This window comes from Procambarus clarkii, chromosome 25, assembly GCF_040958095.1.
Source record: "Procambarus clarkii isolate CNS0578487 chromosome 25, FALCON_Pclarkii_2.0, whole genome shotgun sequence".
Lineage (NCBI taxonomy): Eukaryota > Metazoa > Arthropoda > Malacostraca > Decapoda > Cambaridae > Procambarus > Procambarus clarkii.
The window spans coordinates 30,040,940-30,068,229 of NC_091174.1; the positions used below are offsets into that span (position 1 = coordinate 30,040,940).

Below are 27,290 nucleotides of genomic sequence, written 5' to 3' on the forward strand. Positions count from 1 at the left end.
GAAACTGGTGCAACGCTGCAATACCCTAAAACAGTTTTAGATGTGTTATTAGAACCATCTAAGCCGACGTTGTAAAATTATAAGCCCAGGCCTAAGCCTAGCCTCAGAAACTCCCTTGTTCTTACGTACTCTGATGAACTTGCAAAACATTCCCCGGTTTTGAAGAACTTTAATATTAATGTAGTGTTCAAAAACAATAATATAATTTGGTCCATTTTAATCAAGAACTCGCCAGCGTTGACTGCAGAATGTGTGTATTTGATCCCGTGCAAAGATTGTGAGTTGAAGTACACCAGCCATATTGGAAAATTTTGGACTCTCGTTTGACCCCACATCGCTACTAAATTTGAATGGCACAACAGTTCATTGCACTATATCTGCCTGTCAGTCTCTGATAATACCATTAACTGTAAACAAGCAAAACGTATCGCTAACTGCTTGGACATTGTTGGAAGAAATTTAATTGAGTCAACCTTAATCACTGTCACAATAATATTGTCAGTCCGGGCCTATATAAACTCGATTCTTTTTTTAGTCTTAATTCGACTCTTTTTTTTCAGTCTTAATATTGCATAAATGTTCAATGAACAACAAATGGATTTCCACCCCATATACACATTGGTGTTGACGTGCTGTTGATTCTTGTTAGGTTGTCATTCTCCTGTCCTGCACTCCTGTGGCTATTGCTGTTATGTTAAATTAGGTTATGTCATTCGCCATCCGTGCACACTTCTGAGTTTTGCATTTTGATTTGAATTATGTCAAATTAGCTACTCTCGGGTGGATGTCGCCTCGTTTTAATATAGTATGATTTGTCTGACCGCCCGTTTTCTGCTTGGCGGATATTCGTTTTTTTCGGTTAGAAAATGGGAGCATCTCCAACATGGATAGCACTGGTAATATGGTAGCCAATAATACCCTAGGTCTTGGATTCAATATCATAAGTAAGATTTCTAAGAGTTTTTCCTCTGAGTGCATTATCTCTTCCTTGTTATACTATTTAATCCATCTATATGTGCATAAGTTTATTGTCTCTGCCTTCTTTCTCTCGTTCCAATGTCTTCCTTCGGCTTCTCATGTTTATTAGAGAGGCTGGCGGCCCATTGATGGTTGTTGTCCGGACAGCAGCCGGTCTCACTCTCCTTCTGCCATACTGTCCTTACACTTGTCTCTCGGTACACCTCTCAAGCCGCCTTTAATCACTCCTCACCCCAACCTCTCACTATTCACTCAATTTTCATTTATTCACAAACTTCACAATTATTTTTCGCCCCACCACTATTTCACTCGGTTCCTCACTTCTCATTCATTCCCTCTATCTGTTCTTACATTTTATCCATGTAAGCAAGATAAGGACTACGACCGTACGCGAGCACCTGGGCAGGTGAGCGCGGGGTGATCCGTCTCATCGCGGTGAGTGGTGCCCCTTGCGTGCGGTCATAGTCCTTGTGTGTTTAATGGGGTGTGTGGTTAGAATAGGGTGAGCATGTGAACATGTGTAGCAGGTTTATACCAGAAGTGCAGGTGTGTGTTAGGCCGTTGGCTTGGTGTAGTGGTAGTAAGGGCAAGAGGAGTGTTGGAATATTATGTGATGCAAGCATATAGGTGTGTGTGTGTGTGTGTGTGTGTGTGTGTGTGTGTGTGTGTGTGTGTGTGTGTGTGTTTGTGTGTTTGTGTGTTTGTGTGTGTGTGTGTGTGTGTGTGTGTGTGTGTGTGTGTGTGTGTTTGTGTGTTTGTGTGTGTGTGTGTGTGTGTGTGTGTGTGTGTTTGTGTGTGTGTGTGTTTGTGTGTTTGTGTGTGTGTGTGTGTGTGTTTGTGTGTGTGTGTGTGTGTGTGTTTGTGTGTGTGTGTGTGTGTGTGTGTGTGTGTGTATGTGTGTGTGTGTGTGTGTGTGTGTTTGTGTGTGTGTGTGTGTGTGTGTGTGTGTGTGTGTGTGTGTGTGTGTGTGTGTGTGTGTGTGTCTGTGTGTGTGTGTGTGTATGTGTGTACTCACCTAGTTGTGCTTGCGGGGGTTGAGCTCTGGCTCTTTGGTCCCGCCTCTCAACCGTCAATCAACAGGTGTACAGATTCATGAGCCTATCGGGCTCTGTCATATCTACACTTGAAACTGTGTATGGAGTCAGCCTCCACCACATCACTTCCTAATGCATTCCATTTGTCAACCACTCTGACACTAAAAAAGTTCTTTCTAATACCTCTGTGGCTCATTTGGGCACTCAGTTTCCACCTGTGTCCCCTTGTGCGTGTTCCCCTTGTGTTAAATAGACTGTCTTTATCTACCCTATCAATCCCCTTCAGAATCTTGAATGTGGTGATCATGTCCCCCCTAACTCTTCTGTCTTCCAGCGAAGTGAGGTTTAATTCCCGTAGTCTCTCCTCGTAGCTCATACCTCTCAGCTCGGGTACTAGTCTGGTGGCAAACCTTTGAACCTTTTCCAGTTTAGTCTTATCCTTGACTAGATATGGACTCCATGCTGGGGCTGCATACTCCAGGATTGGCCTGACATATGTGGTATACAAAGTTCTGAATGATTCTTTACACAAGTTTCTGAATGCCGTTCGTATGTTGGCCAGCCTGGCATATGCCGCTGATGTTATCCGCTTGATACCTGTGTGTGTGTGTGTGTGTGTGTGTGTGTGTGTGTGTGTGTGTGTGTGTGTGTGTGTGTGTGTGTGCGCGCGCGCGCACGCTGAGAGAGAGTCAAAGCATAGGCCCTAGGTGGTCTCAGCAAGGTTCAGGTGCGGGACGCGTGGCATTGCCGTGAATGATTCGGTTGGGAACAAGAAGGGTACCTTATCGAAAGGTGCTGGACCCACTCTGTGACCTTTCTCGCTCTGAGTCGGGCGGCGGCAGCGGCAGGGCTTCTCACTCGCATGGTGACGTCACCTGGCATCAGCAGACCTTGGAGACCGGGTGTAGCATGTGGTAGGTTAGGCTAGGGTTGACGGGAAGGGGGTTATAGGGGATGGGGGGTGTCTATCTCTCTCTCTCTCTCTCATTTTCAGTAGGAGAGGAAGTAGATGAGTGTGTGTATGAGTGTAAGATAGATCGGTGGATTGAATAATATATTGAGGTGATGAAGGTATACTTACATATGATTTTTAGGGTTCAGCCATCTGCAGGTCATCTGGATTCCCTCACGAAATCTATTCAGTGCCTGAGAGAGTGAGATGGATGGGTGCGGGGATATGGAACATCCTAAAACACTTATCACTATGCTTAGAGGGGTCATAAGAATTTGTTGTGATGCACTGAGAACCACAGAGGCTGTCCACAAACCCTCACGCAGCCTCGGTGAGTTAAAAAAAAAAACGCACATTAACCAAAGGACTTCTGTTTAGGTCTCCCTCTGTCAAGACTCCATCTGATCAAACACAGATGCCAGCCTATTTCACCCACACATAGAATGATGGGGGTGCGAACCTTAGTGTGTGGGAGTGAAATATATATAAAGATAGATACATAGGTTAAGTATTAAGGTGTGTGGAGCTCCCCTCCAGCCAATCATTACGACTACACCCATCAGAGGATGGGAGACTAATGCCCAGTTTGGGGCACTGCCCTTACTCCTGCCCCCACCACACATCCGGTGGCACCCCCCCCCCACCCTCCAGCAGCTGTCCCTCATCAATTACCTGACAATTCCTTAAGCCAACTTCTTGTCATAGCTTCATTAGATAGCCTGCATTTCTCCTCAAACACACCAATAGTGAGGAAAAGTAAACACATTTAGTACCCCCAGCCGCTCCTCCTCCCGCACCATCAGTGAGGGAATAATGAGCGAGGGAAGTGTGTACCTAGGTCATAGCGAGAGATCCAACCACTTCAACATCCGCTGGGGTGAGGTGCCATCTCGTTGGACACACTCAGTCAATATGACAGGTGTGTGTGATAGGATGTCTTTTTTTTCTTAAACCAATTTTTAGTTTAAGGTTCTTACATATTCAAATAAAAATAATATTATCAACAAGCCTCAAAATGGAGACACAGTCTCTATATAGATGCTTGAAGATAAGTCGAGCGATCAATAAGACTGGACTGAACGTGTGTGTGTGTATATATATATATATATATATATATATATATATATATATATATATATATATATATATATATATATATATATATATATATATATATATATATATACTAGCAGTACCCGGCCAGGCGTTGCTGTGGCTCAGCAACCTTCCCTGTTTCCTCAGCCTCCCAACAATTCCCCACTCCACCTTCCCCTCGTCCTCCCTACCATTCCCCACCATCCCCTCTTCCTTCCCACTTTGCCCCCACTCCCCTGTCCCTTTGTCCTCCCCACCATTCTCCATTCCCGCATCCCCTAGTCTCCACCATCCCAAACTTCCTCGTCCCCTCGTCCTCCCCCACCATTACCCCCTCCCTTGTCCCCACTTCCTCCCCACCATCTCTCACTTCCGTCCCCTCGTTATCTCCACCATTCCCCACTCCCTCGTCCGATGTCTTCCCAAATGGTCTGATGTTCCCATCAGAAAATTGGGAACATCAAGTGATCTGATGTTCCCATCACTGAAATATAAGTAAAACAGGTAAAAAACTAAATGAAAGTATGAAAAAATAAAAAATAAACTATACTAACGAAATGAACGGTATTGTAAACAACACAGCTCAATTCCATTGCATTTCACACAAAATAATTAAATCAAAATGAAAATTAATCAAAATCTATGAAAATTCTATGTATCAATGCAATCAGAAACATTGAAATGGATTTGTAACATATTTAGTATAACATGTGTGTGGCACTTTACAAATTTTTGCCACAGATGGCGCTGTTTTTCAAGAAAAGCATAGTTTTACCTGTCACAGGTGTGGCATCTAAACTTATACATACGAAATGAACGGTATGGTAAGGAACACAGCTCAATTCCAGCACAATGTCACACAAAATAATTCATTAAAAATAAAAAAAAATCGAAATCTATGAAACTAAAATTTATCAATGCAATCAGAAACATTGAAATGGAAATCGTGACATATTTAGTATAGCGTGCATGTTGCTATTATGTGCAACAGATGGCGTTGTTTTTCAAAAACGCAATTTTTTACCTGTCACTATATATTTACCTGTCAATATTTACGTTTCTATTAACAATATCTTTCAGGACCCTTTCCTCCGTGAAAGATATTGTTAATAGAAACGTTATCCCTACAGACAAAAATCAGAGGATACAACTGACGATTTACTATAAAACCAGAAAAACGGCCAGCCTACTCATGAGAAACTCTCCAGACACAAAGCAGAACGCTTTAAAAGAGACCAACGTCGTCTATGCCTTCAAATGCCCACTTGGGGACTGTAAGCTCCAAAAAACCCAGTATATAGGCAAGACAACAACATCTCTTTCTAGGCGTTTAACGATGCATAAGCAACAGGGCTCCATTAAGGAACATATAATCTCTTCCCACAACCAAACTATCGCCAGAGAAATCCTAGTAAACAACACAGAAATCATCGATAGATACAGCGATAGCAGGCGGCTTGACGTTTGCGAGGCACTACACATCAAGAAGTCAACACCAGCAATCAACAGCCAATTAATGCACAACTATATTCTACCCACCTCAAGACTCCGCTCCAATATAGAAGCATCAAGAAATATGGACCAATAGGCTTTCTACAATCACTTCTATTCAATACCCATTGTTTCGTGTTCTGTCTTGCGTTGATGAAGTTAATACCTTATTAAATACCACCTCACCCCATCCACCTCACTCAAATGTAGATATAAACAAATCGAAGATGTGCAAGTTTTATTCAGTTGTGTATGTGTTAACTAAAGTCTTTGAAAATGTAATAAGTTTTACGAAACGCGCTCAAGTGTCGCGTCAGACTAGAAATAAAAATGAATTTTGGAGAATTGATTTTTGAATTACCACCAACAGTGAAAAGAAATGTACGAAAGATTGAGAAAATTCGTGTTAGAATTATTAATCTTACTTTTTCGGTCATATTTAATAATATATGTCTACAGGAAAGACTGCTACCAAAATATACTAATATATATATATATATATATATATATATATATATATATATATATATATATATATATATATATATATATATATATATATATACATATATATATATATATGTATATATATATGTATATATATATATATATATATATATATATATATATATATATATATATATATATATATATATATATATATATATATATATATATATATATATATATATATATATATAAAATATATAGAAGGGGTACCACCTCTGGTGCAAGTGTAGGGACCCATAGCCTCGGAGAAGAAAATAAACAGTACTCAGAGAAGACCTTGTGGATCCTCACTGAACACTTTGATATTTTCTTCTCCTACCACCCCTATTCTTTTGGTATGTGTGTATATTTTTCTAACTTTATTTGAAAATGTCATTACACAAAAAAAGTTACAATATTGATTACATGCAGGGTGCAAGGCTACTTGTCACAAGTTGTACAGCTCTTCCAGCTCCTCAGATGGCGGGCAGGAACCATGGATGCAGTGAGCATTTCCTCTCTGGATTGCCACACTAAGGCGCTGAAAAAGAAAACTGGCAGCTCTAGGGTCTCTAGTTGTTTCGATTAGCTTAGACCCCAACTCTTTCAAAAAGCTAGCAGCACTTTTACCCCAGGCACCAAGTGTCTCTGAGGCAATGGGGACAAAATTGTAGTGGTGCTCAAGGTCTCTGTATTTACGTGACTTGGCCGCTTCCCGGTGATTGGCAGCTCCTCCTGCTTGTGTAGCACTGAAGTCAACATAGGTATTGGCTAAAGTTGAAACGCAAGTGTAGTCCCACACCAACTGTCTACCATTCTTCCAGGGGTTCACCGTGATTCCGTCTGGGCGACCGACAGGCTCATCAGAGTTGCGGGACATTAGGTAACGGGGCTCTCTCTCTGCTGGACAACCGGCTGTGGTAAGGCTTCTCTTAATAATGTCATTGACCTCGCCGTGTCTTGCATGCCATCCTCCTGTCCTTTGGCAGAGAAGGCCATGCTGTCCGTATCTGTCGGCCTCTGCCTCGCCGCAAATACACCTGTATTCGGTGTGGATTGGGGCAGCGAGGCGGAGAGCCACGGCAATTCGGAGGGCCTGCGGTGTGAGACGGGTGCCAGCAGCTGACATTGGGGTTGCTAATAGGAAATCACCTGCATGGGGAGCTGCTGCAGCTCTAAGTCGGGCAGTGTCATGTGGTGTTGTCGCAGCTTCTAGCAAAGTCGCAGCTTCTTGGTCTGCAATGGGGCGATCCCAGCTGGATTGCTTATGGGCTTCAGAAGGCGGTGGTTGGGGTGCTGGTCCTGCGAGAGAGACCCATTTGGTTGTGCAGTCTGTGAAGCTGGGATCATGTACCCCTGTCTGTTGAACTAGGTGCTCAGGTAGGATTTCCTTCACCAAGTTGTCAGACCCCACTGAAGAGGACAGGAACGCTGGTACAGCAATTTGTGTTGCTGTGCGCACGCCAAGGCCCCCGAGTCTGACAGGAAGGGAAGCCTGTTTCCACTGTAAGTCGCTGAGGAAAAGATTGAGGGCTTTTTCTAGTGTTGATTTCAGCAAGCTGTCGTACTTTTCTAATATATGTATATATATATATATATATATATATATATATATATATATATATATATATATATATATATATATATATATATATATATATATATATATATATATATACATATATATATACATATATATATATATATATATATATATATATATATATATATATATATATATATATATATATATATATATATATATATATATATATATATATATATATATATTATTAAATATGACCGAAAAAGTAAGATTAACAATTCTAACACGAATTTTCTCAATCTTTCGTACATTACGCTTCACTGTTGGAGGTAAATCAAAAATCAATTCTCCAAAACCATCGCCAGAGAAATCCTAGAAAACAACACAGAAATCATCGATAGATACAGCGATAGCAGGCGGCTTGACGTTTGCGAGGCACTACACATCAAGAAGTCAACACCAGCAATCAACAGCCAATTATTGCACGACTATATTCTACCCACCTCAAGACTCCGCTCCAATATAGAAGCATCAAGAAATATGGACCAATAGGCTTTCTACAAACACTTCTATTCAATATCCATTGTTTCGTGTTCTGTCTTGTGTTGATGAAATTAATACCCTATTAATACTCTTGTTCTGTCTTGTGTTGATGAAATTAATACCCTATTAATACCACATTTTGTTCTGTCTTGTGTTAATGCCACATCACCCCTTCCACCTCACTCAAATGTAGATATAAAATCGGAGATGCGTAAGTTCTATTCAGTTGTGTATTTGTGAACTAAAGTCTTTGAAAATGAATTAAGTTTTACGAAACGCGCTCGTGTCGCGTCAGACTAGAAATAATGAATTTTGGAGAATTGATTTTTTATTTACCTCCAACAGTGAAGCGTAATGTACGAAAGATTGAGAAAATTCGTGTTAGAATTATTAATCTTACTTTTTCGGTCATATTTAATAATATATGTCTACAGGAAAGACTGCTACCAAAATATACTAATATATATATATATATATATATATATATATATATATATATATATATATATATATATATATATATATATATATATATATATATATATATATATATCACACACACGTTCAGTTCAGTCCTACTGATTGCTTGACTGAGTCTCCATGTAGTTTCATAATAATAATATTATTTATTCGAAGATGTATTTTATTTGAAGATGTAATAACTTTAAACTAAACAAATCTACAGAAACGTTCTGTCTAGTCTTAGTGATTGCTTGACTGGCTGATTGAGTCTCCATATAGGTTGTTGATGATAATATAATTGTTTTTTTAAAGGAGGTGGAAAACTTTCAACTAAAAAAAATTCTACACACACGTTCAGTCCCGTCCTGCTGATCACTTGACTGTCTGACTGAGTCCTCTTATAGATAGATGAACGATGAAAATATTATTTTATTTGAATGTGAAAGAACTTACAAATAAAATCTACACACACGTTCAATCCTGTCTTACTGACCGCATAACTAACTGAGTCTCTATATAGATGCTTGATGATGATATTTTTTTGGAGGGAGAAGATATAAGAACCTTAAACTAAAAAGAATCTACATACACGTTCAGTCCATTCTTGAAAATCGCTTGACTGACTTACTGACTGAGTCTCCATATAGATGCATGATGATAATATTTTTATTTGATGATGAAAGAACTTTAAACTAAAAAAATCTACACATACACGTTCAGTTCAGTCTTACTGATCATTTGACTGACTGGCTGAGTCTTCATATAGATACTTGATGATAATATTATTTTTATTTGAATATGTAAGAACCTTAAACTAAAAATTGGTTTAACAAAAAAAAGACATCCTATCACACACACCTGTCATATTGACTGAGTGTGTCCAACGAGATGGCACCTCACCCCAGCGGATGTTGAAGTGGTTGGATCTCTCGCTATGACCTAGGTACACACTTCCCTCGCTCATTATTCCCTCACTGATGGTGCGGGAGGAGGAGCGGCTGGGGGTACTAAATGTGTTTACTTTTCCTCACTATTGGTGTGTTTGAGGAGAAATGCAGGCTGTCTAATGAAGCTATGACAAGAAGTTGGCTTAAGGAATTGTCAGGTAATTGATGAGGGACAGCTGCTGGAGGGTGGGGGGGGGGGGGGGTGCCACCGGATGTGTGGTGGGGGCAGGAGTAAGGGCAGTGCCCCAAACTGGGCATTAGTCTCCCATCCTCTGATGGGTGTAGTCGTAATGATTGGCTGGAGGGGAGCTCCACACACCTTAATACTTAATCTTTGTATCTATCTTTATATATATTTCACTCCCACACACTAAGGTTCGCACCCCCATCATTCTATGTGTGGGTGAAATGGGCTGGCATCTGTGTTTGATCAGGTGGAGTCTTGACAGAGGGAGACCTCAACAGAAGTCCTTTGGTTAGTGTGCGTTTTTTTTAACTCACCGAGGCTGCGTGAGGGTTTGTGGACAGCCTCTGTGGTTCTCAGTGCATCACAACAAATTCTTATAACCCCCTTAAGCATAGTGATAAGTGTTTTAGGATGTTCCATATCCCCGCACCCATACATCTCACTCTCTCAGGCACTGAAAAGATTTGGTGAGGGAATCCAGATGACCTGCAGATGGCTTAACTCTAAAAATCATCTGTAAGTATACCTTCATCACCTCACTATATTATTCAATCCATCTTACACTCATATGAACACTCACCTACATCCTCTCCTACTGAAAATGAGAGAGAGAGACACACACCCACCCCATCCCCTATAACCCCCTTCCCGACAACCCTAGTCTAACCTACCACATGCTACACCCGGTCTCCAAGGTCTGCTGATGCCAGGTGACGTCACCATGCGAGTGAGAAGCCCTACCACTGCTGCCGCCCCACTCAGAGCGAGAAAGGTCAAAGAGTGAGTCCAGCACCTCTCGCTAAGGTACCCTTCTTGTTCTCAACCCAATCATCCAAGCATAGGCCTATGCTTTAACTCTCTCTAAGCACACACACACACACACACACACACACCTATACAACTCTATGCTTGCAAAACATACACTTTCAACACTCTTCTTGCCGTCTCTACCACTACACCAAGCGAACGGAAAAACATTCACCTGCACACCTGCTACATACCTGTTACACATGTTCACGTGCTCACCCTATTCTAACGACACACCCCATTAAACAGACTAGGACTATACCGCACGCAAGGGGCACCACTCACCGCGATGAGAAGGATCACCCCGTCACCTGGATAGGTGTGCCACAGGTGGCTCACCTGCCCAGGTGCTCGCGTACGGTCGTAGTCTTAATCTTCCCTACTTATCCTCTCTCACTCTTTTCATTACTTATTTATTTCTCCATCACTCATCCACTCGCTCTTAACTCTCTCCTCACTCAGTCACTCCATAGTTACTGACTACTCATTTGTTTACTCCTTACTCACACATCACTAACATTTGAATTCAATCACTATTCACTTGCCCACTTATTACTCACCCATTTTCTCTTCACTCACTAACTTCTTACTCACTCACTCCTTATTCATTGATTAGTTCACCTCCTCGCTTATGTCTCATTCATCCACTCACTCCTCGGTTTGTCATTTCTCACTCATATTTCATTTACTACATACCTATTCACTCAATCACCCATTTACTAATTCACGTATTCCTTCACCTACTCATATACCACTCACACACCCACTCACTCATTTCTCACTCACTCTCCCAATCTGCAGCTAGTACTCATTCACTTCACCCCTCTCGTCTCAGTCACTCACCCACTCATTAGCTTCTCTCCCATGCACCTAGTTATTAGCTTCTCACCCACTCACTCATCATACCCTCACACTTTCACTCTCGTATTATTCACTAACCACCATCTCAGTCACTCATCCACTCACCCATGCACACCTCATGCACCCATGCTTCACTCATCCACTCACTTCTCTCTTCTTCACTCACCACAAACTCACTCATTCACCATTCATCGATTTATCTCACTTCAAACTGACTTACTCTTCATTCAGTCAGTCCCCACTGATTTACTCATCACTCGCTACCTTGTGACTGACGGTGTGTGTGTGTGTGTGTGGGGAGCAGCCTGACGGAACTGGACAAGTTCATCAAGGAGACGGAGGTGGGGGTGGCACAGGACCTGACTAGTGGCGACTATGACACGCTCGTCTCCATCATGGGACACCTGGTGGCCGTGCGTGACAGGATCCACGCTACGGACGCCATGTTCGAGCCCCTCAAGGCTACGATTGCCTTGGTGAAGCAATATGGTGACGACCTCCCAGAAACAATGCACCTCAAGCTCCAGGTAACTTTCTCTCAAACACATGACACGTAAACGGTTGCAAATTATTCTGAAAACTAATAAGTTCAGTGGCAATCACCCTATCTAACAACCTACTTGAGAATGTCTTAGACATCTGTTGCTTACCCACCAATATAAGGCATCACCTAATTGATACCAACTCCATTATTCCATAAAATCCTTGAAAAAGACAGCTTTTTAAATGATGGTTCACTACCATACGTGTAGGAGACGTACTGTTACACAGCTCACCAAAGGACGCCACTGTCTTGCCTGCAACACATGTTCCTCCCGGTTACCAACTCATATCTTGATCAATTATTATAACTAGTGTTGACAGACTTGGCTATATGCTTGCTTTAAGGGAAAATATCAGGACAATGAACTCACACATATGGACTACCCATAACTCGCACTGCCAACTGTACCATGATGGGCCTGACAGGGCGCCTGACAGCTGAGTGGACAGCGCTTCGGATTCGTAGTCTTGAGGTTCCGGTTTCAATCCCCGGTGGAGGCGGAGACAAATGGAGAAAATGTTTCTTTCACCCTTATGCCCCTGTTATCTAGCAGTAAACAGGTATCTGGGAGTTAGACAGCTCCTATGGCCTGTCTAACCTGGGGTGCGTAACAAAAAGGAGGCCTGGTCGAGGACCGGGCCGCGGAGACGCTAAGCCCCGAAAATATCTCAAGATAACCTCAAGCTCCCACCCAAAAGTTCCTCAAGAATTACGTGAAGTTTTAAAGGCACCAACTTGTACTCAAAAACTATTTATTTAAGAATTACTTGTCCATATTCAGGAGCAGGAAGTAAGTTCCCCGCTATACTCAAGAGTAAGCAGTGAGTTCCCTCCATACTCAGGTGTAAACAGTGAGTTCCCTCCATACTCAGGTGTAAACAGTGAGTTCCCTCCATACTCAGGTGTAAACAGTGAGTTCCCTCCATACTCAGGTGTAAACAGTGAGTTCCCTCCATACTCAGGTGTAAACAGTGAGTTCCCTCCATACTCAGGTGTAAGCAGTGAGTTCCCTCCATACTCAGGTGTAAGCAGTGAGTTCCCTCCATACTCAGGAGTAAGCAGTGAGTTCCCTCCATACTCATGTGTAAACAGTGAGTTCCCACCACATAAAGATGTAAGCAGTGAGTTCCCTCTATACTCAGGTGTAAGCAGTGCGTTCTCTCCATACTCTGGTGTAAACAATTAATTTCCCACTCGGTTGTGGAACTCAATGCCTACACAAGAGCATGGAGGGAACTCTGCTTACACCTGAGTAAGGAGCGAACTTACTACTTAGATTTGAGTGTTGGGGAACTCTCTTCGTACACGTGAGTGTTGGGGAACTCTCTGCCTACACCTGAGTGTTGGGGAACTCTCTGCCTACACCTGAGTGTTGGGGAACTCTCTGCCTACACCTGAGGTTTGGGGAACTCTCTGTCTACACCTGAGTGTTGGGGAACTCTCTGCCTACACCTGAGTGTTAGGGAACTCTCTGCCTACACCTGAGTGTTAGGGAACTCTAGAGTGTTGGGGAACTCTCTGCCTACACCTGAGTGTTGGGGAACTCTCTGCCTACACCTGAGTGTTAGGGAACTCTCTGCCTACACCTGAGTGTTGGGGAACTCTCTGCCTACACCTGAGTGTTGGGGAACTCTCTGCCTACACCTGAGTGTTAGGGAACTCTCTGCCTACACCTGAGAGTTGAGGAACTCTCTGCCTACACCTGAGTGTTGGGAACTCTCTGCCTACACCTGAGTGTTGGGGAACTCTCTGCCTACACCTGAGTGTTGGGGAACTCTCTGCCTACACCTGAGTGTTGGGGAACTCTCTGCCTACACCTGAGTGTTGGGAACTCTCTGCCTACACCTGAGTGTTGGGGAACTCTCTGCCTACACCTAAGGAACAGAGCAACGAGCAAGAGATACAATGTAACGCGAGAAGAACGGCGAGCGCTGACGCATATGAAAAACAGAACGGATATTGTGATTAACCCAGCGGATAAATGAGGAGCCGTCGTCGTATTGAGAGCTGATAACTACCAACGGGAGATGCTGAGACATCTAGACGACGCACTTACCTACAAGCCCTTCGTGGACCCGTAAGACGCCCTCAGGAATGCACAAACCAGAAGCAAGAAGCTGGTACTAAAACTTTTAGGAACATGGACCTAGCCTCGAGAGGAAGTAGAGGATTTTTCAGAGCTGCAACGAGGGACGCGTTCCTCGCCTTCATATCCAAGATCCTGTCGATGTTCATCCTACCGAAGATTCACAAGGATGTCTTCCCGGGTTCAGCTTTCAAGGCAGACCAGTCCTTAGTGGTCGTCAGTCCCAACAAGGCCAGTCGACTGGACCTGCACGACATGAGTCCCTAAAAGCAGCATTTAGGGACCCAATTCCACCATGAGGAATGCAACCGGCTAGGGAGCCGGTCGGCCGAGCGGACAGCACACTACACTTGTGATCCTGTGGCCCCGAGTTCGATCCCGGGCGCCGGTGAGAAACAATGGGCAGAGTTTCTTTCACCCTATGCCCCTGTTACCTAGCAGTAAAATAGTTACCTGGGTGTTAGTCAGCTGTCACGGGCTGCTTCCTGGGGGTGGAGGCCTGGTCGAGGCCCGGGCCGCTGGGACACTAAAGCCGCGAAATCATCTCAAGATAACCTCAAGATAGGAGCATTTGTGTTCTCCCTCGACGTGGTATCACTGTACCTCAGACAGCAAAGGGACGCAGCAACATGCGTCACGGATTTCTTCGACAGAAACAAACACAGAATTAGTGGCGAAATGAGATACATCCATGACATCTTCGGTTAATGCTGAGAGGCACACAACAACTCCAAGACTTCTTTACGTGAGCCAACACAGTGCACAACATCCTCAAATTCACCCAAGAGAAGAAGGAAACAACTACATCATTCCTAGACACAAGGATATATATCGATGATGGAGATAAGACGCTCCAAACGAAAGCATAATACAAACCTCCACTCATATCTTCTCTACACATCGAGACATCTACTATTATTAATTAAAGAGATCCCTACGCACTGGGACTACGCCTTAAAAGAATCACGATCAAGGATCAAGATTCCCCAACCGGAACTACAAAACCTATGGGGGATTCTTCAAGGGTTGTGGCTCCCCGGACGCCATCTTTCAGGAAACAGCAATTAAACTACGGGGACTCAATAGAGAATTCCTACTCCAAGTGACCAGGATAAGGGAGCAGTTGGACCGATGGACATTACCCCACACTATACTTCCTAGGATTCGCAAAGCACCTGCAACGGAATATGAGAGAAATATATGAAGGGATCCAAGAAACCTATAAAGACCACCCGGTCTGGCCGACTTTACTGCAAAGACCACCTATGCTAGCATGAAAAAAGGGAAATCCATTAAGGACAACCTAATCAGGGAAGCCTTTACATGCGAATCTTCCAATGACGCTATGACCCGTTGAGGGCGCGCCAGCTGAGTCCCCTAAAGCAGTGGATATACAGGGAACCCTCATCTATATAAATGTCTAAGGAAACCTTACGTTAAACATACTCTAACCTAACCTATCTTAACCTATCCTGACCTGAGCTGAGTCACTTGAAGGAGTGGACAAGGAACCCTCATCTATGTCTGTGTTTAAAGAGGCCCCACGTTTAACATAGTCTATACTTGTGTAGTAACCATAGTTTATACATTTTTAGTAACCATAGTCTATACTTTTGTAGTAACCATAATCTATATTTTTGTAGTAACCATAGTCTATACTTTTGTAGTAACAATAGTCTTTATTTCTGCAGTAACCATAGTTTGTACTTTTATAGAAACCATAGTCTGTAGTTTTGTAGTAACCATAGTCTATACTTTTATAGTAAAAATAGTCTATACTTCTGTAGTAACCATAGTCTATACTTCTGTAGTAACCATAGTCTATACTTCTGTAGTAACCATAGTCTATACTTCTGTAGTAACAATAGTTTATACTTCTGTAGTAACCGTATGCAACCCACTTGCAAGTGCTAGGCAAAATGACCCCATCCATGTGTTCGGAGAAAACAGTCACGGGAAACTGTAATTAAATACTTCATATGCAGTTCCTAAGTGAAATATAAATATTTTGATAAATTGCTACATTCATTTATAACTTTTTATTTGTCTAAATAAAATAGTAATTCTATTACTAAGTGCTGCACACAGTAAATAACACAACAAACACTGCTCCAGATTACGCAATCAAATCCACAAGACTATAAATTGACTCCCATTTTGTTCGTAATCTAGACCTAAACTTTTGTCTCACGAAGGAGTTGCCCGAGCAGTGGGAGTCGTTGAAGAAGCAGTGTGACCTGGTCCGCCAGCACGTCGCTCCTCTCAAGGCCAGTGAGGTCAACGGCATCAGAAGAAAGTGTGTCAAGTTCGAGACTCGTCAGGGAAGCTATCGAGAGAAGTTCAAGAAATATTCCTTCTTCAAGTAAGTGTTTGCTTCTAGAGTTTGCTTTCTGTTCACATTTAGCTTTGTCGCAGAGGAATAAAACTGTCCTGACAGTTTGATCCTGTGAGTCAGTATGCAAGTTGAATCTTTTTGCCTGCTCATGTGAGGCAGTGAGTTGCTTGTGTATCTGTCTCTTGATCGTGAGTGATTGTAAGTTCAGCAAGTGATTATTATATGATCATGAGGGATATTTAAGCAAGTGATTATTATTTGATCATGAAAAGCATTGTGGGATTATTATAGGATCATGAGTAGCATTACGTTACTCGTATGACTGCTGTATGAATGAGTGGTAGTTAGATACTCATGTGGTTATTGTATGGTTGTGAGAGCTAGTAAGTTACGCGTGTAACAAAAATTACACGTAATGTAATCTATATTAAGAATAGGAGTACAGTTTTTATTTGGTCAGTGATGTCTGGGTTGGGCTTTCAACGCTCGATGTATTGAGAATCAGGCCCAAGGTTGCTCCTTGCTCCTGGATTTTCCTTATATCCTCCAAAATGGTATCCGGGGTTCCGGTGAGAGTCCCATCATAGAGGGAGATGAGGGGAGAGGTGAGAGTACCATCATACAGGTACCAGATGTTTAGCTCGCTTGTCAGACTATCAGTGACCTCTTTGATAGCTAAGCAGAAAAGAAAAGGGACTAAGGGATCACCCTGTTGGACTCCTTCACAGGAGTCTACTTCATGTTCCCAAAAAAGAAGCTTAGAGTCCCCACTGTAGCACAATTGGATGAATGGGTACAGGGGAAGGAAATGGTTGTGTACAACCCTGAGGACTGCATCTCTTCTCACTTGATTGAAGACATTTTTAAAGTCCAGCGGAACTCGTGCCATCTGGTGTTAGAGAGTAGCAATGTATGCACGTGCTGCGTGTGCTGCAGCTTCACAGCTGAAGAAGATCCCAAACCCGTGCAGATTAATTTTCAACATGTTTGCCACTCCCTGGCTGACTGATTTTGCTGAATCCTTAGCCACGAGGCGTTGGACGGATTTGCCAACGGCAATGAGAATGATTTCCCTATCTTTCTTTAATGGAGCAGAGTGCTCCTCCACAACCGAATCCGTTGTTTTGGTTCCCTGCGTTCTTTCAATGAGAACACCAGTCAACACCTAAAACCACCCATCAAGCCAAACACTTTCCACAGCTTACTTGTCGATAAATATCCTACTAGAATCTATCAAAACGACGTCGGTTGGAAACTTACAACACATTCCAAAAGCAGCCCGTCGCAATCACCATAACGACTCCTCGGGAACAACTGAAGCACCCAAGATCTCTTCTTGTTTGGCACCACATGTCAGAGACAAGAGGAGAGACTGAACACTGTCTTCTTCAGTCATTAAAGCCATAAATAATTTCCCAGGATATAACAACCAGGTAAGCCTTCCCATTCGTGCAATAACACCTACTGATGGGAAGGTAACCTCGGTGTTTCGGAAACATTCAAAGTTAGAACAACAATAAATAATAAAATAGAAGAGATAAACACTGTAGGTGCATATCAGGGCACCCAACTTATCATGGAGCCACTGACACATACAGGGAATACATACACCACCCACCCAACACCTAGAGCACTAGTAGAGCACACACACTCTTGTGCTCTACTAGTGCTTCTAGTAGAGCTAACTTCTAACACTACACTTAGTCGGATCTTCACCCGGCAACGAGCCAAATCATGGAGAAGGGGTTTAGCTTCACTATGATGGGGACTTGTCTCAGAAATTACCTGTTATCACGTGTTCACACCCAACTGAGCAACGGTGACATACCCTCTCTCTTCTTAACTCTGGTGTCCTCCTTCTAGTTCCCTGTGTTCTCTATACATGAACCTGCAAGTTTACCATAACATAACAAAATAATCATTTCCCATAAACAAATCTAAATTTTAAAATAATACTCCTCCAACCCCCAAAGTCATCAGCTGGTCCAGACTGTGGGACCGGCTGATTACTGTGGGGCCGACCGTTTCGCAGGTGAACCCCCTCCCCTCCTCAGTCAACCACCGACCACCGTTGTGCGCGGATGTGTCGCTCGCGCTTTCATCATGTTATTTCATCTTAACATATATAATCTCATTGTCACTGCATGCATGACTAATTTTCACTTCTAAACCTCAATATAAGATCACTGGAAATTTATCCTCTCTGCATACGTCAAACTACAGTAATTTAAAGGCTCACTGCAAAATTGCAGGAGTGATAACGATTGTTGCCCAACATGAAAATGGTGCTCTTCCAGGTCGCCCACAAATCTTTCTTCGACTGGCACTGTCGACTTCTCTGTCTTGATCTGAGTGTGGGGGTCAAAGCACAGGTACTAACTCAGTTTACCTGTCAACAGATCCTCTCCCTGAATACATAGGCCTTTTCTTGGGCCTACCACAGAGGATCATTAGTGAACGACCACCCAACAGGCTTCAGACCGCCTTTCTCAATGCCACTATTCGCGAGACACGATACAACTCGTCCTCCCACTGCTCAAAACACTTGTTTCTTTTGAAGATTCCTGTAGATTCCTCTCCAAAACATCACAATATCCTCTTTTCTCTGGAGCGACGAAATACGTGCTATCCCTCTGACCTCCACACTAGCAAGTGGCATAGCAAGCCATCTACACATGTCACAATTCCAGTAATGGCGTCATCTTAGCACACGGCACGTCACAGATTGTCGACATCTTATCTTATTTCCATAAAGTAGCGACTTATTTCTCCATCAGTAATATCCAACGAAGGTTACTTATATTAACTCATTCCTCTGAATCCTCTGAAGAACTAAGTGAGGAATAAGTCTCACTTTGAGGCAGGGCTTACATTCTGAGGCTATATGGGATTCATAACATGCAATAAAAGTATCACTAGTTAAGACACCATTGCTATCAGTCGCCGATACAGAACAAACCCTAATAGACAAACACCCACCCAAAGCTCCATGTAGCAGCAATATCTTTGCCCTTTCTTGAATCTTGTCTCTTAGATTTTCGCACTCATCTTCAGCTTCCCCTATAACGATCCTTTCTCTCTCTCTCTCTCACAGAACTGATGAGGTTTGATCTGATGAGGTCTGACCTGGCCTTCTGCAGTTCTACGAGGGCGGGATCAGTTGATATTCATTATGAGATGCTTCGCTATCTCCCTCCGTGTACATTTCAGTATTTACCGAATGTTTATAACCGTGTCAGGGAGTCGTTGTCAGTCCCTGAGGACTGGGCTTGAGGCGGTTGTTCCTCCTATTTGGAAACCTGGTTTTCTTGTGTCATCCCCTAAAGACTTCTGACCCATTGCTCTCACGAGTTGTGTCTGCAAACTCTTTCAGCGTATGGTCAGTAGGGTAAATAGAGACTATGTCTGTGAGCAACACCTGTCCAGGTGAGCCAATTAGGCCCCTGCTCAAGTGTTGCACATGGTCATAGTCACTTGTCCCCAGGGGGCACGCATGCCTTGTCCTGCGGGGTGTTTGTGGGTCGCGGTGGGCGGCTTGGCACACCAGGTCGTTGTCTCATGGGGGGTTATGAGTCGTTGGGGTAAAAGTGTAAGTATAGGAACAGGTGAGCAGGAGTAGTAATTGTAAGATGAATGTGAATGAGTATATAACATAGAGTTATGCGTGATATGTGGATATATATATTGTTAATGAGGTATGTAGGATCGAGAAGGCTATGTTGAGGAAGGAGCGGGTGGCCCCCCATAGGGATATAGATCTAGGAGACCGAGTATTTTTAGGTGTACAGTTAAGGAAGGGTGTGTGAAGCAGGTGAGGGGGAGGGGAAGTGAAGGGGGCCACCCATGGAGGCCTTTGGCTGGCACTGGTAGTGGGCCTCACACTCTCATTCTCAATTTTGTGTTTTAAACACTATGTCTGTGGTATGTAGGAAAGTTAAGATGAAACAGTGAAGTGTGTATATTACCAAAACGTTTAACTTTCTCACCATCCCCGCCCACCATTCTCTGCCTCTGCCTCCTAGGCCTTCACCACAGGCTGTAAGAAGAGTCATTAGTTTCATGTCATTCTCGAGTGTTCACTGCGGGATGTCTCGGTGGGTACTGAGCTCTGAGAGAGAGGTAACCACAATAATATTTGTAAACAAAGCCCCCCTCCCCCTCCCCTTCCCCTTCAGCCTTGACCCACTATGGAGTCCCACATACCTACCACATGGCACATGTCACATGCTGCATAGCGCATGAGCCATACCACATACAACATGGGTGGGGGAGCAGGTAATAGAGCGTCGTAGAAGGGTTGTGTTTGAGCGGCCTACCCTCTTTGATGGCTGTGCTGTGAGTGAGGTAGATGAGTGGGAGGTTGGAGTATTTTGTCCACAATACCTCCCCCCCCCTACTCTATTTGTATTAGAGTAGAATAATAAGGAACGAGCACACACACATTCTGTTTATTTGCGCTAGTTTAAAAAATAGGGTTGGCGGGCAGGCATTTCCACATATATGTTGTTAGTTTTTTTCGCAGTAAAGAAGGAGGTGTGTGTATCTATTCCTCTCTCCGCCTCAGCTTTCATAATTGATGTTGCCTAACAGCCCACCTTATCAGTCACAAGATGTCACCTCTTCTGAGATATTGAAGTTCAACACCTGGTGGGTGGGAACAGTTACTCGAACATCTGGAGTATACAACAACCTCTAGGTTACTCAAGACGAGGCTCTCGCGTGTTTACATCAGAGAAGCGGGTGCTCCTGGTTGCCCTCTTACCCCTACACTTACCACGCTCCGTTCACTCGACACCCCTCAGGTTTGGCACTTTACATACATGTCTAGGAATTCAGAACAATAAGTAGTTAAGGGTGTAAACCCATTTTATTTATAATTTTATTCTTTTATTAAACACTAAGACATTTACAACAACACTGATAATAATAATATTTAAAAATGTGCGAACATGGTTCTTTCCCCAGACAACAGTTTTTAAGAGTAACAAGTGTCGTAAGGCAGTCTTCAATCTTCTTCTAACAAATCAAATCAATGCTAGTCAAACAGCAACAGCGGAATGGAGACTGTATCAGGCTATGGAGAGGGGGGGGGGGGGGATAGGATAGGATACTTTTAGTTTAAATTTCTTAGACCGACTTGATGAAATAGCATTTTACCATCACTCAGTACCTCAGTAATGGCTGAGGCGTGTCTAGCCCGGTTCCATTATATACAAATAAATATTACTGTGCAACAGTTTGGAACTTGTAACACACTATGTAACGTAAAGCAGAAAATCAGCGTTCTGCTGTCCAAAATACATATAATTTTTTAAATGTAAGCGTTTTTAGTCAATCTCTATTGCCTCTACATCTAACACCAAATAATTATTACTGTGTAGCTGTTTAGTCCTTGTAATGCTTCATAATACTTTCAAACTAATATAGCTTGCAATATTGATACATTACTAAGCTCACAGTTTTCCAAATAAAGCGGATTGCAATTATACGCCCCCAGACATACCCACCATATATATATGTTCTGGTAAGACAGTACCCCATGGCTAGCCCAATGTTATCAGCCCTGACCCGTACCCAATATGTGTGTTTTATATAAAGTTTTTATTAAAAGTATTCGTAACAGGAGATTTGTTCTGCAGCATAGCCTTATTAATAACTATTAATCCTTTGGGAAAAGGTAATACCCTATCGACTCCATAGACGTGTAGACTTTATATTATATTTAAAATTAGCTTGTTCATTACCATTGATTACAAGCCATTTATCTGGTTGTAGTTCAAGGCGCACTCTAATGTCTACATTATCCAAAACATATTCACTTACCGATGTAACATCCAACAATAGTTTGAAGCATGTATTTACTCCGCTCATTTTCATATCTGTCATCTGCTGCTTCTCTCCAGCTGAGGCATTAGTGAAATAGCCGGCTTCCATTTTGCTAGGATCAACACGATTAAAAAACTGAGATACTTTATCATAGCGCATAGCCTTACTCCTTGTAATTGAAGATAACAGCTTTATGTACGACAGAATGAGAATAAGGAGCTGGTTTCAACTACTTTTTCGTTTGCATACATAATACCAGATTAGAATAGTTTGCGACAATCCATTCACTAACGAGATTTTTTTAGCATCTCTTAAGGGCATTATTCCGTCTTCTTCAGTTAGATCAATAGACAACACCAAATCAATAGATGATAAGTTCACCAGCTGACCATTCACTCCCTTTATGATGAATTCCAGATAGGTGTCTGTAAACTTATTATTCACTCCAGAATCCACAGGTAATACACCCACCGTTTGTCTACTGGCAATTGTTGATTCTACCAATCGGGAGAAAATATTTAAGGAAAACCCTCACTAACAGTGGTAGTATAGTGTTCTAATGGGGCCTGGAGGCCTAGAGCATTATGTCGAGCAATGTTCGTGCTTTAGACAACACTAGCTGAGTGAGAAGAATTTATGAGCATTTCTATGATCTTAATGGTTGAGCGAATTAAACAGATATTAAGCGCTCTTTAATTAGCTTCTACCAACAAGCTTATTTAAAGTTTTTCCATTTTTAAAAGTTAATACTAATAATAATATTAATACAAACATCAAAACCGTATATGTTCTCTCTTAGACAGTCAGTTTCAGGCCGTCTGACCTTGACTCCGATGATGATGATGGGCAAGACAACCTTGAGACGTTTAGTGCTGTGTGTGACATTTGTCTCATTAGCGCCCAGTGTCCAGGCATTGTTGTCATCGTCTAATCAGCGGGTTATCTCTACTAGCCCCTTCCCCCTCACATGTTAACAGTGACATTAAGGGGTTAGACTACATCAACCCAATGTTGGAGGATATGTTCCCCTACAGTGAAACAGAATATTTACCAATCTTAATACTTTATTCGTCCAAATACCATTTTAAAGTAAGCCTGTATAGTCCATCTATATGTTGTCTCAGTCAACCAAGTCAGTAAGTGTTTACCGAATGTTGTAATCATTTCTTGTGTGTACATTTTTAGCTTAGTATAAAGTTTTTCATCTTAAAAGTAATAATACAATCATCAAGATCATTTATATGTTATCTCAGTCAGCCAAGTCAGTAGGTGTTTACTGAATTTGGGAATCATTTCTTGTGTGCACATTTCCAGATTAGTTTAAAGTTTTTCATCTAAAAATTAATAAGAGGATCATCAAGCAGTTCTGTATGTTGTCTCAGTCAGCCAAGTCGGTAAGTGTTTACTGAATGTGGGAATCATATCTTGTGTCTTAATTTCCAGTTTAGTTTAAAGTTTTTCATCTTAAAAGAAATAATACAATAATCAAGACCGTCTATACGTTGTCTTAGTAATCCAAGTCAGTAAGTGTTTTCTTAATGTGGGAATCATTTCTTGTGTGTACATTTTTAGCTTAGTTTAAAGTTTTTCATGTTAAAAGTAATAATATGATCATCAACGCCGTCTATATTTTGTCTCACTGAGCCAAGACAGTAAGTGTTTACTGAATGTGGGAATCATTTCTTGGGTGTACATTTCTTGTGTCTTGTCTGTAATGTAAAAATACAATTACATGGGGAAATTGATATTCTCGCATATTGGAGAGAAAACACAACATTTTATTAAATTTTTTACATTACAGAGTATTAAAAGAATTTAAGGTTCATTTAAGCAGTAGAGCACATCTCATCAAACAACCGTTCTGTTTCATAGCATTCATACACCAAATAGTGATTACATCTTCTTTCTTTCTTACTGTTTCTATTTCACCTTCCGACTTCATATTTGTGTTTACTCTGCATTACTCAGTATTTTAACGATAAAGGTTCTTATAAGTAGTTCAACACATCAAACCACTTGTTCTGTTTCATACCGTCACTCAATCAAATAGTGGCTGACTAAATGTTATTTGAAAGTGGTGTGAAACGCTGTAGGAAAACCGTAAGTAAACATTATTTGAAAAAGATTAGGAATTGACTAAACTGTAAGACATGCTGGAATCACTAAAAATAAGAAGCAGCAGCCAGGTTCATTAAACACAACCTTTAAATAAAGTTATCCTATCTCACATGGCATGTTTTCAGTCTTCAGTCCGCTGTTGCTGTTTGACTGAGGTAAGTTACTTACTTATTGAGTGCTGGTAAATGCTATTTCATCGAGTCTGACTGAGAACTTTTAACTAAAAAGACGTCCTATCTCATTTGCCATGCTCCAGTCATCAGTCCACTATTGCTGTTTGACTGCCTTACTGACTTACTGAGTAATGGTAAATGCTATTTCATCGAGTCTGACTGAGAACTTTAAGCTAAAAGTCACCCTATCTCACAAGGCATGTTTCAGTCTTCAGTCCACTCTTACTGATTGACCGACTGAATTACTGAGTTTGAAAGATTTAAAATTTAAACTAAGCTAAAAATGTACACACTAGAAATGATTATCACATTCAGTAAACACTTACTAATCTGCTACTTGGGTGACTGAGACAACATATAGACTGGCTTGATGATCATATAATTATTTATGTTTAAGATGAAAAACTTTAAATTAACTGGTAATGTTGCCACAAGAAATGATTCCCACATTCAGTAAACTCTTACTGAACACCTACCTGGCTGAGTGAGACAACATAACAGTCTGGATGATTGTATTATCTACTTTTAAGATGTAAAAGTTTAAACTAAGCAAAAAATAAACACACAAGAAATTATTACCACATTCAGTAAACCCTTACTGACTTGGCTTATTGTGACAACATATAGACGGTCATGATGATTCTATTATTACTTTTAAGATGAAAAACCTTAATTTAAACTGGAAATGTAGACACAAGAATTGATTCCCACATTCAGTAAACACTTACTGACTTGGCTGACTGAGACAACATATAGACTTACTAGACAGGTTTACTTTAAAATGGTATTTGGACGAATAAAGTAATAAGATTGGTAAATATTCTGTTTCATTGTAGGGAACATATCCTCCTACATTAGGTTGATGTAGTCTAACCCCTTAATGTCGCTATTAACGCGTGAGAGGGGCTAGGAGAGATGACCTGCTGATTAGACGATAATGGCAATGCCTGGACACCAGGCGCTAATGAGACAAATGTCACTCACAGCGTTAAACGTCTCAAGGTTGTCTTGCCCATCATCATCGGAGTCAAAGTCAGACGGTCTGAAACTGACTGTCTAAGAGAGAACATATACGGACTTGATGATCGTATTATTATTATCATTAATAACTTTTAAAATTGGAAAAACTTTAAATAAGCTTGTTGGTAGAAGCTAATTAAAGAGCGCTTAATATCAGTTTAATTCGCTCAACCATTAAGATGATGGAAATGCTCATAAATTCTTCTCACTCAGCTAGTGTAGTCTAAAGCACGAACATTGCTCGACATAATGCTCTAGGCCTCCAGGCCCCATTAGAACACTATACTACCACTGTTAGTGAGGGTTTTCCTTAAATATTTTCTCCCGATTGGTAGAATCAACAATTGCCAGTAGACAAACGGTGGGTGTATTACCTGTGGATTCTGGAGTGAATAATAAGTTTACAGACACCTATCTGGAATTTATCATAAAGGGAGTGAATGGTCAGCTGGTGGACTTATCATCTATTGATTTGGTGTTGTCTATTGATCTAACTAAAGAAGACGGAATAATGCTCTTAAGAGATGCTAAAAACATCTCGTTAGTGAATGGATTGTCAAAAACTCTATTCTAATCTGCTATTGTGTATGTAAACGAAAAAGTAGTTGAAACAGCTCCTTATTCTCATTCTGTCGTACATAAAGCTGTAATCTGCGATTACAAGGAGTAAGGCTATGCGCTATGATAAACTATCTCAGTTTTTTAATCATGTTGATCTAGCAAATCTGCGATTACAAGGAGTAAGGCTATGCGCTATGATAAACTATCTCAGTTTTTTAATCATGTTGATCTAGCAAAATTGAAGCCGGCTATTTCACTAATGCCTCAGCTGGAGAGAAGCAGCGGATGACAGATATGAAAATGAGCGGAGTAAATACATGCTTCAAACTAATGTTGGATGTTACATCGGTAAGTGAATATGTTTTGGATAATGTTGCCATTAGAGTGCGCCTTGAACTACAACCAGATAAATGGCTTGTACTCAGTAGTAATGAAGAAGCTAATTTTAAATATAATATCAAGTCTAGACGTCTATAGGTCGTTAGGGGTTACCTTATATTATAGGTAAGATAATTACCTATAATTATAGTTAAGGTATTGATTACCTTATCCCGAAGGATTAATAGCTATTAATAAGGCTGTGCAACTCTCCTATTACGTATACTTTTAGTAAAACTTTATATAAAACACACATATTGGGTACGGGTGAGCGCTGATAACACTGTACCAGCCATTGGGTACTGTGTTACCTAAACATTTATATATGAAGGCTATGTCTGGGGCGTATAATCGCAACCCACTTTATTTGGAAAACTGTGAACTTAGTAATGTATTAATATTACAAACTATGTTAGCTTGAAAGTGTTAAAAAACATTACAAGGACTAAACAGTTACACAGTAATAATTATTTGGTGTTGGATATAGAAGTAATGGAGATTAACTAGACACGCTTACATTTCAAAAATCATATTTATTTTGGTCAGCAGAACACTGATTTTCCCTGTTACGTTACATTGTGTGTTTTACAAGGACTTAACAGTTACACAGTAATAATTATTTGGAGATAGATGTAGAGGCAATGGAGATTGACAAGACACGCTTATATTTAGAAAATGATATTTTTTTTGGACAGCAGAACGCTGAATTTTTGCGTTATGTTACATTGTGTGTTACAAGGACTAAGCAGTTACACAGTAATAATTATTTGGTGTTAGATGTAGAGTCAATAGAGATTGACTAGACATGGTTACATTTCAAAATTATATATATTTTTGACAGCAGAATGCTGATTTTC

General features: G+C 41.4%; 2 protein-coding genes across 2 annotated transcripts in view; both read left to right on the forward strand.

Annotated features, from left to right (window-relative positions):
- Positions 1–14,289, forward strand: part of LOC123756316 (dynein beta chain, ciliary) — a 98,021-nt gene extending 83,732 nt beyond the window's left edge. The window contains exons 11-12 of the mRNA XM_069331019.1: positions 11,697–11,919; positions 14,044–14,289. Of these exons, the coding sequence (XP_069187120.1) occupies positions 11,697–11,919; positions 14,044–14,289 (469 nt within the window). The remainder of the gene's footprint in view (positions 1–11,696; positions 11,920–14,043) is intronic.
- Positions 14,290–16,224: 1,935 nt separating this feature from the next.
- Positions 16,225–27,290, forward strand: part of LOC138368499 (dynein beta chain, ciliary-like) — a 53,597-nt gene continuing 42,531 nt past the window's right edge. The window contains exon 1 of the mRNA XM_069331020.1: positions 16,225–16,384. The gene's annotated coding sequence lies outside the window, so the exon portion shown is untranslated. The remainder of the gene's footprint in view (positions 16,385–27,290) is intronic.